Source organism: Bos taurus, chromosome 12, assembly GCF_002263795.3.
Source record: "Bos taurus isolate L1 Dominette 01449 registration number 42190680 breed Hereford chromosome 12, ARS-UCD2.0, whole genome shotgun sequence".
Lineage (NCBI taxonomy): Eukaryota > Metazoa > Chordata > Mammalia > Artiodactyla > Bovidae > Bos > Bos taurus.
The window spans coordinates 31471595-31482899 of record NC_037339.1 but is presented as its reverse complement, the minus strand read 5'-3'; the positions used below and the strand labels follow the sequence as shown (position 1 = coordinate 31482899).

General features: G+C 40.7%; 1 protein-coding gene across 2 annotated transcripts; it reads left to right on the top strand.

Moving 5' to 3' along the window:
- Positions 1–12: 12 nt before the first annotated feature.
- On the top strand, positions 13–11186 carry POMP (proteasome maturation protein). Of its 2 annotated transcripts, none has more exons than XM_059892018.1 (6): positions 13–2805; positions 3250–3347; positions 5044–5104; positions 5814–5915; positions 7406–7499; positions 10334–10504. In XM_059892018.1, the coding sequence occupies exons 1-6, from the start codon at positions 2722–2724 to the stop codon at positions 10399–10401; spliced, it is 507 nt and encodes a 168-aa protein (XP_059748001.1). In that variant the 5' UTR covers positions 13–2721; the 3' UTR covers positions 10402–10504. The 2 variants fall into 2 exon arrangements, with proteins under 2 accessions (XP_059748001.1, NP_001029548.1); NM_001034376.2 differs by having other exon boundaries at positions 42–86; positions 10334–11186.
- The last annotated feature ends 119 nt before the right edge of the window (positions 11187–11305 follow it).

Below are 11305 nucleotides of genomic sequence, written 5' to 3'. Positions count from 1 at the left end.
GGGGGCAAGCCCGGAAACGGAAGTGAGCGGCGGGGCCAGTTGACCGTCACGGGGAGAGCGTCTGTACGCCGAGCGAGTGGAAGATGGTGAGTGAAACCCACCCCCCCCCCCCCCCCATACCCCGGGCGACCCGAGTGGCCGGCGGGCTCGGGTCGGTGGCCGCAGGAGCAGCCCGCCGCCTTCCTGCCGTCCCCTCAGCAGCGGCGGGAGGAGGAGGAAGCCCGCCTCTCCCGCCATGATCTGTTGAGTCACGGGGTTCAGGGGTACTCGTGGCCGTCCGGGCTGGGCTCCGGCGCTGGTACCGGGAGCCGCGCCTCGGCTTCTTCCTCTTTCACCTCCTCTTCTCTCTACCCACCCACCAGCCGACCCCGACCTCGGTCCCTTCCTGGAGTCGGCGCCGAGGTGGCAGGGGCAAACCCGAAAGTTGCGGCGGTCTTGGGGTGGGGGCACCGCCCGTTAGCCCTTGGGAGTCGCGTCCCCCAAACTCCTCACCCGCCCTCGACCCTCGGAACCGCCTGGATAACAAACCCACAACTATGGGTCGGCTTTCCATCACTCTGCTTTTACTTTGCCAACATTTTGGGGAGTTTGTAGCATGTCAGGCGTTGGAGGGGGTAAAATTATATACTTGTTACTCCCCCTGTGTTAGCGTTGTTAGTGGAGTCCTCCTCCTCCCTCGCCCCTTCTCTTTTTTCCTCTTCTTAAAAAAGTTTGCTATTTGGTAGAGATTTCCTGAATCGTCCGTCATTGCCCGTGACTCTTAATACCAGTCCAAATCTAGAAAGCTTCTGTTGGTGAATGGGCTTCCCTTGTAGCTCAGTCGGTAAAGAATCTGCCTGCAGTGCAGGAGACCCGGGTTCGATCCCTGGAGAAGGGAATGGCAACCCACTCCAGTATCCTTGCCTAGAAAATCTCATGGACTCAGGGTCCTGGTGGGCTGCAGTCCATGGGGTCCCAAAGAGTTGGGCATGACTGGGCGACTAACACTTACTTCTGTTGGCAAATACTGCTGAACATAGAAAAGAGGTTTTATAAACACTCAGAGGGACTTCCCTGGTGGTCCAGTGGCTAAGACTCTTGGTGTTATCCATGTAGGGGGCGGGGGTTTTTCCATCCCTGGTCAGGGAACTAGATCCCATATGCTGCAACTAAGAGCTGGCACAGCTAAATAAAAAATTTTAAGACACTCTGAAATAACTAGTGTTAACTTTTCATAGATTTGCTCCCCTCTTCTACTTTCTTAGAAACATTATGTACTGATCCCGATATTTTACAGAAGGGAATTGGCAAAGTGATAATGGGTAGAACCCAGAGATCACAATCCCCCTTTCTTTGTGCCTGGAAGAGACTTTTCTTGTGTCACTTTACAATAAAGCAGTCTGGGAGGAGGAGAACTGTGCATGTAGGAAATAACGTTTGGGAAGGTACAGTCATACAGCTCTAGTCCTGTAGGAGTTCAGATACCTGGAAGGATGAGTAGGCAGGGCCGGAAAGGTTCTGTGCCTTCATCACAGGCACCTGTTAGGTTAGTGACAAACACTAGATTCCAGCTTCTTTTCCTAATTGACCGTGACTTCTGTTCAGGGGAGTTGAAACCTGTTGTGCAGGTTCTTGAGTTCCAGGCTTTGGGCCTTGGACATTGTTTTTCAGACATTGAAAAGGCATTGACCAACCAGTGAAAGATTTTTTGTTTGTTTTTTGGTTTTCTCCCAGCTTTGTTGGAGGAGATTGCATGTCAAGCAGACTTTGCTGTGTAGAACTGGAAAATGGAAGCGTCTATGGGCAGCAAGACCCAGTAGAGTGCTCTTAAAGTTATCCAGGTGTGAGAGCCTGGATGCAATTAGTAGATTGGAGAAACCCTGGACAAACTACAGTACCTGACCCTAGTGAAATGCACGAATTGAAGTAAAACAGCAATTTGAAAAGCTAATTTCCCAGAGTAGTTTCTCCTAGAAGCTGTTGCTGCTGCTGCCAAGTCGCTTCACTCGTGTCCGACTCTGTGAGACCCCATAGACGGCAGCCCACCAGGCTCCCCCGTTTCTGGGATTCTCCAGGCAAGAACACTGGAGTGGGTTGCCATTTCCTTCTCCAATGCATGAAAGTGAAAAGTGAAAGTGAAGTCCCTCAGTTGTGTCCGACTCTTAGCGACCCCATGGACTGCAGCCCACCAGGCTCCTCCATCCATGGGATTTTCCAGGCAAGAGTACTGGAGTGGGGTGCCATTGCCTTCTCCTTCTCCTAGAAGAGTATAGACTAAATACCAAACTGCTTGTAGCTTTTTGACATTTTTCTTCAGGATTGCAAGGATGTTGTATTCAGCACTAGATGGTTTAAACTCAGCATCTTGTGTTTGTTACATTTTTGTTATGCATGTATATTCTCTCTTCATTAGACTAAGCCCTAGACGCCAGATATGTATCTTCAGCATCTAGTAGAGTGAGTACCTGCCACATAGTAGATATAAATATTTGGTGATTAAATTACAGTGTAAATAAGTAGGGTGACAATACACAAGTACCGCATATACAGTGAATCTTAGCGTTTTGTTTCTTTTTATTTAGGCCAGCCTGATTAAGTGCATTTATTTTTCACAGGTAGCACCCTCTTAAGGGAACCAAACGCTTTCTGAGATTCCGTTTTTTCTTTAGCTTCTGTGACCACTCTCTTCTAGCTCTTCTGTCCATTCTTAATTCCGTTTTCCTTGTTCTTTGTCCTTAAGGAATGGTACTCTCCAGGATTCTGTCCTCAACTTTTTTCATTCTGTGCTCATCATTCCAACGTAAAGAAAGGATCTTCCCAGTGAAAGTAAATCTGATCATGATCTGGTGCTCAATTTCAGAACAAAATCTTAATTTCTTTGCATATTTAAGCCTTTTCATTTTTCTTTTCACCAGCCTTTCTTTCTGCCCTACTCAGACATACAGTTAGCTGATCATCTCAAACTACTTGTGGCTTGTTCATTTATATTTTTATACCTTTACCCATGTTCTTGTTTTCCTGGAATGCCTTTCAGTCTGAGTGCACTCAGCTCAGGAATCCTTCCTGCCCCAAATTCCAGATTATTCACTGAACCTTGTGCATCTCTCTATGTGATGCTGAGGCTCATAGTAATGGCCTAGACTGTAGTCTCTTGGAGGGCAGAGACCTTATCTTTTCTCTGATGCTTAAACAGTATTTTTACATAGAGGTTCAGTGTGAGTTGTTAACATTTTTTTTAATACATAATAGTGTTTTTTATTTGTGTTGTAGAATGCCAGAGGACTTGGATCTCAGCTAAAGGACAGTATTCCAGTTACTGAGCTGTCAGCAAGTGGACCTTTTGAAAGTCATGATCTTCTTCGAAAAGGGTATGTAGGGGAGTTGTGACTTTGTTATAATATGTGAATTATTTTTCACAATATTCTTTAAATCTTTTGACAAGCCATAAATATGTATTTAATTTAAAAGATAGCAAGTAGTATACTTTAGACTAGAGGGAGGGAGGAGAGGAAGCATAAATGTTTCTATAGTGGAAGAAGCATTTTACCAGAGTACCAGGTTCCCAAGAAAGTGTGTCCTCCTAGGAGAGATTAGCTGGCAGCACGATTTGGTGGGATTCCTCTTTTTGCTCCTGATAACTTGGAGAGCCCTTTGTTCTTCATCTTATTAACTAAGGCAAATTGGGAGTAGTTCACTTTTCTTTGGGAGGTACTAGAACATAGCAGTAAAGAGCATGGGCTCTGGGTTTTGGTCATGACTTTGCTATTTACTAGATGTGTGTCCATGGGCAGATTACTTAACTGTTCTGTCTCATTGCCCTCACCTATGAAATAAGGCTAGTAATAGCATCTGTCTTTATTTTGAAGAATAAATGAGCTAATCCCTGGAAAATACTTAGACCAATATGTGACATTAAAGCAGTAAGTAAGTATTAGCTGCTCTTGTTTTTCATTTCTAGTTATAGCACAGTTGTACCCCTTCCCTTTATGTTTTCCTTTATGTTTTTATATGTTTAGGCCTCATTTTCTGGTACTGGTCTTTTTTCTTGGCAGATGGTTTTTTCTGTTTAGTCAAATATCCTCCCTACTGGGTACATACTGTATTTTGAATTTTATATTTACTTAGAAGGTATTTAGTCATAGAATGTCATTCTAATATTGGTCCCTGGAAGCAGACATAATGCCTCATTGTCTTTCCATTTTGTAATGAAAGATGCAGTATATTGCTTTTGGAATTGGAGATATAATTTGGTTTATAGTATAATCAAATTCATAAGCTAGCCACTAACCGAGTCCTGGTAATTTGGTTTTGGGTTTTGGTCCGTTCCCCCCACTCCCACTGCACATACACGAAATGCTCCTTTTTCTTCTCAGATTGTAAGATTACCATGAGCAGGACCATTTTCAAATTCCCAAATATGTACAAAGACAATATTTGATAAATACTGATGTTGCAGGATTTCTAAGGTTTCTTTCAGCTCTTAAATCCTGGTTGGAGAATAAGATGGTGATGTTTATATAGAGAGAGTGATAGGGACCCGTGGCCCGGTTCTAGCTATGTATCACCTAATATAGTACTTCGCATATAGTAGGTAGTTGGTAAATCTCAAACAAGTTTTTCAGTGTGTGTTTATCAAAAATATATTAACTATTGAATATGCATTAGATATGAACAGGAGAAATGTAGGTACTTTATGTAATAAAAGAATCACATCATCAGAGTAATAGTAGTACACACACTATGAAGTTTCTTCCAGATACAGAGCATCACTTAGCACCACTTTTTGGAGGGTTCTTCCCAGTTTATTGAGTTCTTGACCTCCAGGATCTATAATAGATATATTTACAACAATATATAGAATACTTGATCTTTTTTTTCCCTCTTAGTGTAGTTCTGTGAATATGTATTAATTCCCACAGTCACCACCACAGTCAGCATACAGAATAGTTTGTTCATCGGCCTCAAGCTCCCTGTGCCATTTCATTGTATGACAGCACTGATAGATAAGTGTGAGCCCTAGGTATTGAATGATCTATAACCTCCCTTTTAAATGTTTATTTTCAGTTTCTCTTGTGTGAAAAATGAACTTCTGCCCAGTCATCCTCTTGAATTATCAGAAAAAAATGTAAGTATGTTACCTGTGTTTTTATTTTTACCCTCTGGTAGAAAAATGATGTTAGTAATAACATGATTAAGACAATTCTGGTGTTGAGCATTTGACTATAAAGAACATGAAGCCTTGTTTTCAATATTCTATGGAATAGGCTTTGGTTCACTAAAGCTCCCTTTCTACACCTTTTTCTCTGTCTTTTTTATGGACATTTCTAGAGGTTGGTCCACCTCTCCATTCCTCTCATAATATTTCCTCACTTGGTAATCTTTTTTATTTCTTTTATATTTTTCCCCTGCCATTTTTGCTATTGATATCCAAGCCCGACCTTCCAGCCTTGAATCTTTTTTTCAGGCCTTCATTTCCAAGTTACTGCTAGGCACAGGACGTACGCAGATGGGTATGACATCATCCCCATCCTTTAGGGGCTGAAAATTTAGTGGGAAGATAAGCAGTGGATTGGGACTACCTGAAGCATTGTAGAGGACCACAGATGAAGCAGCCAAGCTATGGGAGGCTTTCTAGAAGAGGGGACATTTGAAAAGTTTTAGACTTATATTAGTCAGTTAAATAGGTGGAGAAAGGTCACTCCCAAAGGTAGGACATGTATAGATGTCCTGAAGACCACCTAAAGGGTTCTGTGTATGTGTGTGTCACATGGATGTCAGTGCTCATTGTTTTGAAAGCAGAATGTCACATTTAAAATTACGTGTTGTCTTTGTAGTTCCAGCTCAACCAAGACAAGATGAACTTCTCCACACTGAGAAACATCCAGGGTCTTTTTGCACCACTAAAACTGCAGATGGAATTCAAGGCAGTGCAGCAGGTGGGTTTCCAGGTGTCAGTTTGCATGCATCCCATCTGTGTGCTGAATTGATTGGGAGGAGTCTTCTTTTTGGTAAAAACTGTACAAACCTCACCTTCTCTTCTTCCCTGCAGCCTCTCCTACTTTCCCCCTGTTAGGATTTGATCTCCATTCCTACTTCATAGAGAAAAGCAGCTTTGAAATGGGAAACCCCTTCGATTAGAGGCTCAGTGTCTGGATAGTTACAGGCGTCCACTTTTATATTTCTCTCCTTCTGAGGAGTTACTTTGAATTTGTGCTGCCTCTAGGAATATCCAAGTGGAGGTGTCTAGTGGGCAGGTTGTATATCGCTGAATACACATGTTGCTCAGGAAGAAAATGTCCTTCCAGGTGTTTAAGAACTGTCCCCCATCTGTGCTCTAGATTCTGTCATATCACACTGCATTGATTCAGTGACTGCTGGATAGCTAACAAAGAACAGAAAAATGGAAAATTTGGTTTGGCTGCGTTAAGGTTTGTTGAGTATGTGCCAGTGACTGCTGTGCTTTATAGCACACTGTGCTGCAGGTGTGAGGGAAAGGTGCTGCTGTCCCGTGCCACAGGTGTTGAACCAGGGTGAGACAGATCAGGTAACTAGGCAAGGCCGTAGGGTTGGTCAGTACTGAAAGCAGAGTTTGAACCTCTGACTCTATAGCCAGTGCTTTCTGCACTGTACTTAGGTACTGGTCTGCAGTATAAGTGAAGGTCATCCAGTCATGTCTGACTCTTTGTGACCCCCATGGACTATACAGACCATGGAATTCTCCAGGCCAGAATATTGGAGTGGGTAGCCTTTCCCTTCTCCAGGGGATCTTCCCAACCCAGGGATCGAACCCAGGTCTCCTGCATTGCAGGCGGATTCTTTACCAGCTGAGCCACAAGGGAACCCCAGTCTGCAATACATGTATTTAGTAATTGGAAAATGTAGATAGCACTAGTTCAGAATGGCATTGTAGTTTTTAAAAGCCCACAGATAACTTTGATCTTCATCTCTAGTTATCACTACTGTTTTAAAGGGTCATGACTTGTATTTGTGCTATGAGCATTACAGAACAACATACAAAATGAATAATCAGTTTATTAAGTGAAGTAATGCTCTCAGTGCATTTCTTCAGAATTTCTTCAGGAATTTGATTGTCCCATGTGTTTTAGAAACAAAGCATGATGTTAGATTCGAGAATTTTGTGTTTCATCACATTGTATGCTTCGGTTTTCCTGGACAGATGCAAAGGTCCCAAATAATGTGCAGACCTGATGGGATTATTAAGTATTAGTAAAAGCTTTCAATTTCAGTGTCTATATTTTGAATAAGGTTATGAAGAATTAAAAATATTCCTGTCCTCCCCCCCCAGTTAAATTGGTATTTTATTTAGTTTGTGAATTTTACAAATAATGAAGACACTGAAATGTGATCATGTATGTTTTTTCCTTTCTACTATTTCTAAGTTTGCTCTTTTATTCTTTTCCTAAAGGTTCAGCGTCTTCCATTTCTTCCAAGCTCAAACCTTTCACTGGATATTTTGAGGGGTAACGATGAGACTATTGGATTTGAAGATATTCTTAATGGTAAGTGTCATTCCATACCTTTTTCTGGAGCCCCAGTAATTACAAGGCAACAGCAGCAAACGAAACCTACTATGTCTTTGTCATCATATAGCTTATAGTTGATAAAATTCACTTGTGTTTATTCACTGAAATAAGATAAAATTTAATGGTAATAACTGTTCTTTAACTGGTTTTAAAAGTGAAAGATGTCTATGGAGTTCTGAGATTATAGTCATTTCAGTCAACCATTGACAGTCATTGATTTTATGTCCTGAGGATAAAGTCTGATGTGTGAATCCAGTATGATATTCTTAGGGCAGCTTAAACAAGGATTGTTGTTGCAGTATTCAGAACATTTGTGGGATATAACTAGCTTTAAAAACATCTAGAAAAAAATGAAAGGTTTCTTCAGAAATACCCTCCTTGTCCTCCTAGATGTGTTTCTGTAGATGGTGAATACTAAAGAAAAAAATTTTTATAAGTTTCTCTGGATGATTGTATTATGTTTGAGGTCAATGACTTTTAATTAAGAACGTGTAGCATCCTGTTATTTTCTGGTTCTGAGGAAAGAGAGCAAATACAGTTCTGTCCAGTATCGTCTGTGCTCATTGTGCCCCAGCAGTTCAGGAGAAACAGAAAAACGAAGCAGGATTAAATTATACTAGTTTCGCTCGGCTGCCGATGTTTGGTAAGGAAGTGCTGTGGACACAGCAGAAGTCTCATGAGCCTCTTCTGGGAGGGCACTTTTTGAGTGCAGGAAACCTCAGATTCCTAAGCTTTTACATTTAGTCCTCATTTAAAACAAGTAAGGTGAACAGCTAGGCCTTGCCTTAGCTGTTCCTTCTGCTTAGAATACTTTCCCCTCACTTCTCAAGTCCCAGTTTAAATGCCACCCCTTCAGAGAGGCCTTCCTTGACTGCTCAGTCTAACGTGCTCCCAGTTACCCTGTCACCTCACTTTAATTCTTTGCATATCACTCTTCTGGTATTTTCTTGTTTCTTATTTGTTTTCCCAACTTAAATACAGGCTCCAGGAGAGCTGGGGACTTTGTCTTGTTCACTCCAGGGCCTCCTAAGGTGCCTGGTTCATGCTGAGTGAGAAAAGCTCTGGCTCACCACTTTCTCCTCATCACCTTTGATACAGAAGGAATTTTAAAGTCTACAGTGAGGGAGTACTGTGTTAATCTAAGTGCAATATGAAGACTATTAAACTGGGATGAAAATCCGTACATTTTTTTAAAGTGTTGGAGGTGATGAAGGTTTTGCTTGCTTGCTCATCAGAGAAGTACTTGGCCAACAAAAATCTGCACGCTATGTTATAAGGAAGGGAAGAGATGTGAGACTTTTTCCTAATGCTGAATGTGGCCTTCTGTTTACTCCCTTCCTGTCACTTGAAGATGAGGAAACTGAAACTGACCAAGGTGACTATTCCTGCCTGGGAGGACCCTCCACGGGCTGGGGCCTTGCTCACCAGCACAGGGTGTGCTGTCTTCTAGGGCAAGTGTTTTATCAAATCAAAGGCTTAGACAAGCAGAGTTTCAAGGAAAGATGGCATTATATAAATGAGGATATTCTTTAAGAATTGAGAACATTACAGCCGAGACTCACGTCCTCCATGATTAATTACCCCCAACCCATCTCCCTCCTTCCTTCCCTGTTTGGTTGCTGCTTTTAGTTATTGGATGTCCTTCCAGACTTTCCATATGAAATCAGAAGACATTTGTCATTGCTTAGTATTTATCTTTTAACACAGTTGGTTTCGTACTGTGTGTATCTTACAGGAGGTATGCTGCATCAGTGCCTGTGTTGAGGGATGCGTGCTTCTCTCTCTCTCTCATTAACATGAAGCACTGCTGCAGCAGACACCTTTGTTCTTTGTACTCCTTTGTAAACATACTTTTGGGTTTTGGATGCCCTTTGTATACATAGTCCTCTACTCTGTTAATAATTGTAGCAAACTCTTGTATATCTAACCATTTATTAATAATTATAACAGTATCAGCTGTTGCTGAGGCTACTATGTTGTGTGACAAGTGGCCAGAGTCAGGATTCCTGAACTGATAATGACACAGTCATCTCCAGTCTCAGGAGGTCCAGTGAGGAAATATCCAAATCGATTTGTTACTCTTGATAATCATTATTTGAATGATTTATTTTAACAAACTGTTTTATAGTTTAATTCATTGGGTATCTATTCTGTTTCTTGTTCTGTGTGGAGGAGTAGAGGGCAAAAAAAAGAAAACGCTTTGTAGGAAGCTTACTGTTGATATTCATTTTATCTTAGGTGCATTATCACAGTTAAAGTAAGACTTTTTGTCTGACTCCTCAATACAGACAAGAGAGAAGATTCCTAAGGTTTTTTTACTCTAGGATTCTGGTTTGTGTATATATGTGTTTGCAACAGAGCACAGAATGATAGAGATGAAATTGTAAATTACATTAAGGATTGCTTAATCTCTTAGCGATTGTTTCTAGACTCAACTTGGAAGCCACTGGAAAATTTAAGAACTTTGAAACATGAGAACTTTTTCAATCTATATTTTCTTTTAAAATCCACTGAATTGAGGTATAGTCGACATACAATGGAATGCATCCATCTTACAGTGTCCGGTCTGTTAATTTTAGTAAATGTGTGCAGCTGTGGAACTGTCTCCTCAATCAAGATGTAAAATGTTTTCATCATCCCCCAAGTTTCCTTGGTCCTTTTGCTCCTCCACCCTTGGCCCCAGGCAGCCAGCGGTATATTTTCTATCACTTTATATTTGTTTTGCCTAATTTAAATTTTCATCTGAGTAGAATCAGAGAATTTATCTTTTTTTGAGACCCTTTAACATGTTTATTTTTGTTTCTTTTCAGACCCATCACAAAGTGAACTAATGGGAGAACCGCATTTGATGGTTGAATATAAACTTGGCTTACTGTAATGCCATGTGCTGTTCATGGAAGTAGAGGGGCTGCGTCTTGTTTATAGTTGTCTTTTTCCTATAATTTGATGTGCACAACATTAAAAGTACTAACACATGAGAATTGTTGCCTAAATATCTGTGATCATTTGAAATTATTTGGGTCATTGCTTTATGTGATAATTGAAAGCACTCAAGGGAGTTGGTTTTAAAACTTCTTATTTATATGAAAGCAACAGCTTTCTAGGTCTTTAAAAAAAATGTTACTAATATAAAACTGTGCACAGGTTCCAAATCAGCCTATTTTCTAGTTATTCCATAAATTTAATTTGAGTAGTTCTGAGCCTGCAACCTTTATGGTAGCATCTTTCAGAATAAACATCTATAATTGATTTTAGTGGCAATATTTCAAAGTAAGGACAGAACAAGACTATTAGATTTTACCTTATTTCAGTATAGTCCATTAATACTCAAAAGAATAATACTTGCTTTGTTGATGCTACGTTAGAATTATAGATATATTCTTTGATTCTTTCAGGTTTTTGATTTTGGTATTATCTTTAAACTGAAAACTTAAACAACCAGGAGATGTCAGTTTTAAACTATAGTACTGCATAGATTTATGTATCACAAGATGCTTAAATTTAAAAACATAACATTCATGTACATACACATGCTATCTGTCCATGAACAAATTCCATGATAGTTTGTTTAAACATAAATCTTCCCTATGGTGGTTTGTTCTTAATAAGGTATTTTTTATGAACCTAGTTTACAGAAATTAAAGATTATCTGTTTCTCAGGAACATTTTTATTGTGTGAGTCACTGATTTATGACTGAAGGCAATGTTTCCCTCCACTCTGGGAGGTGGGGGCGGGTCATTGAACAACATCTATGAAAGGTTTGGGTTGTTACCACTTTGGG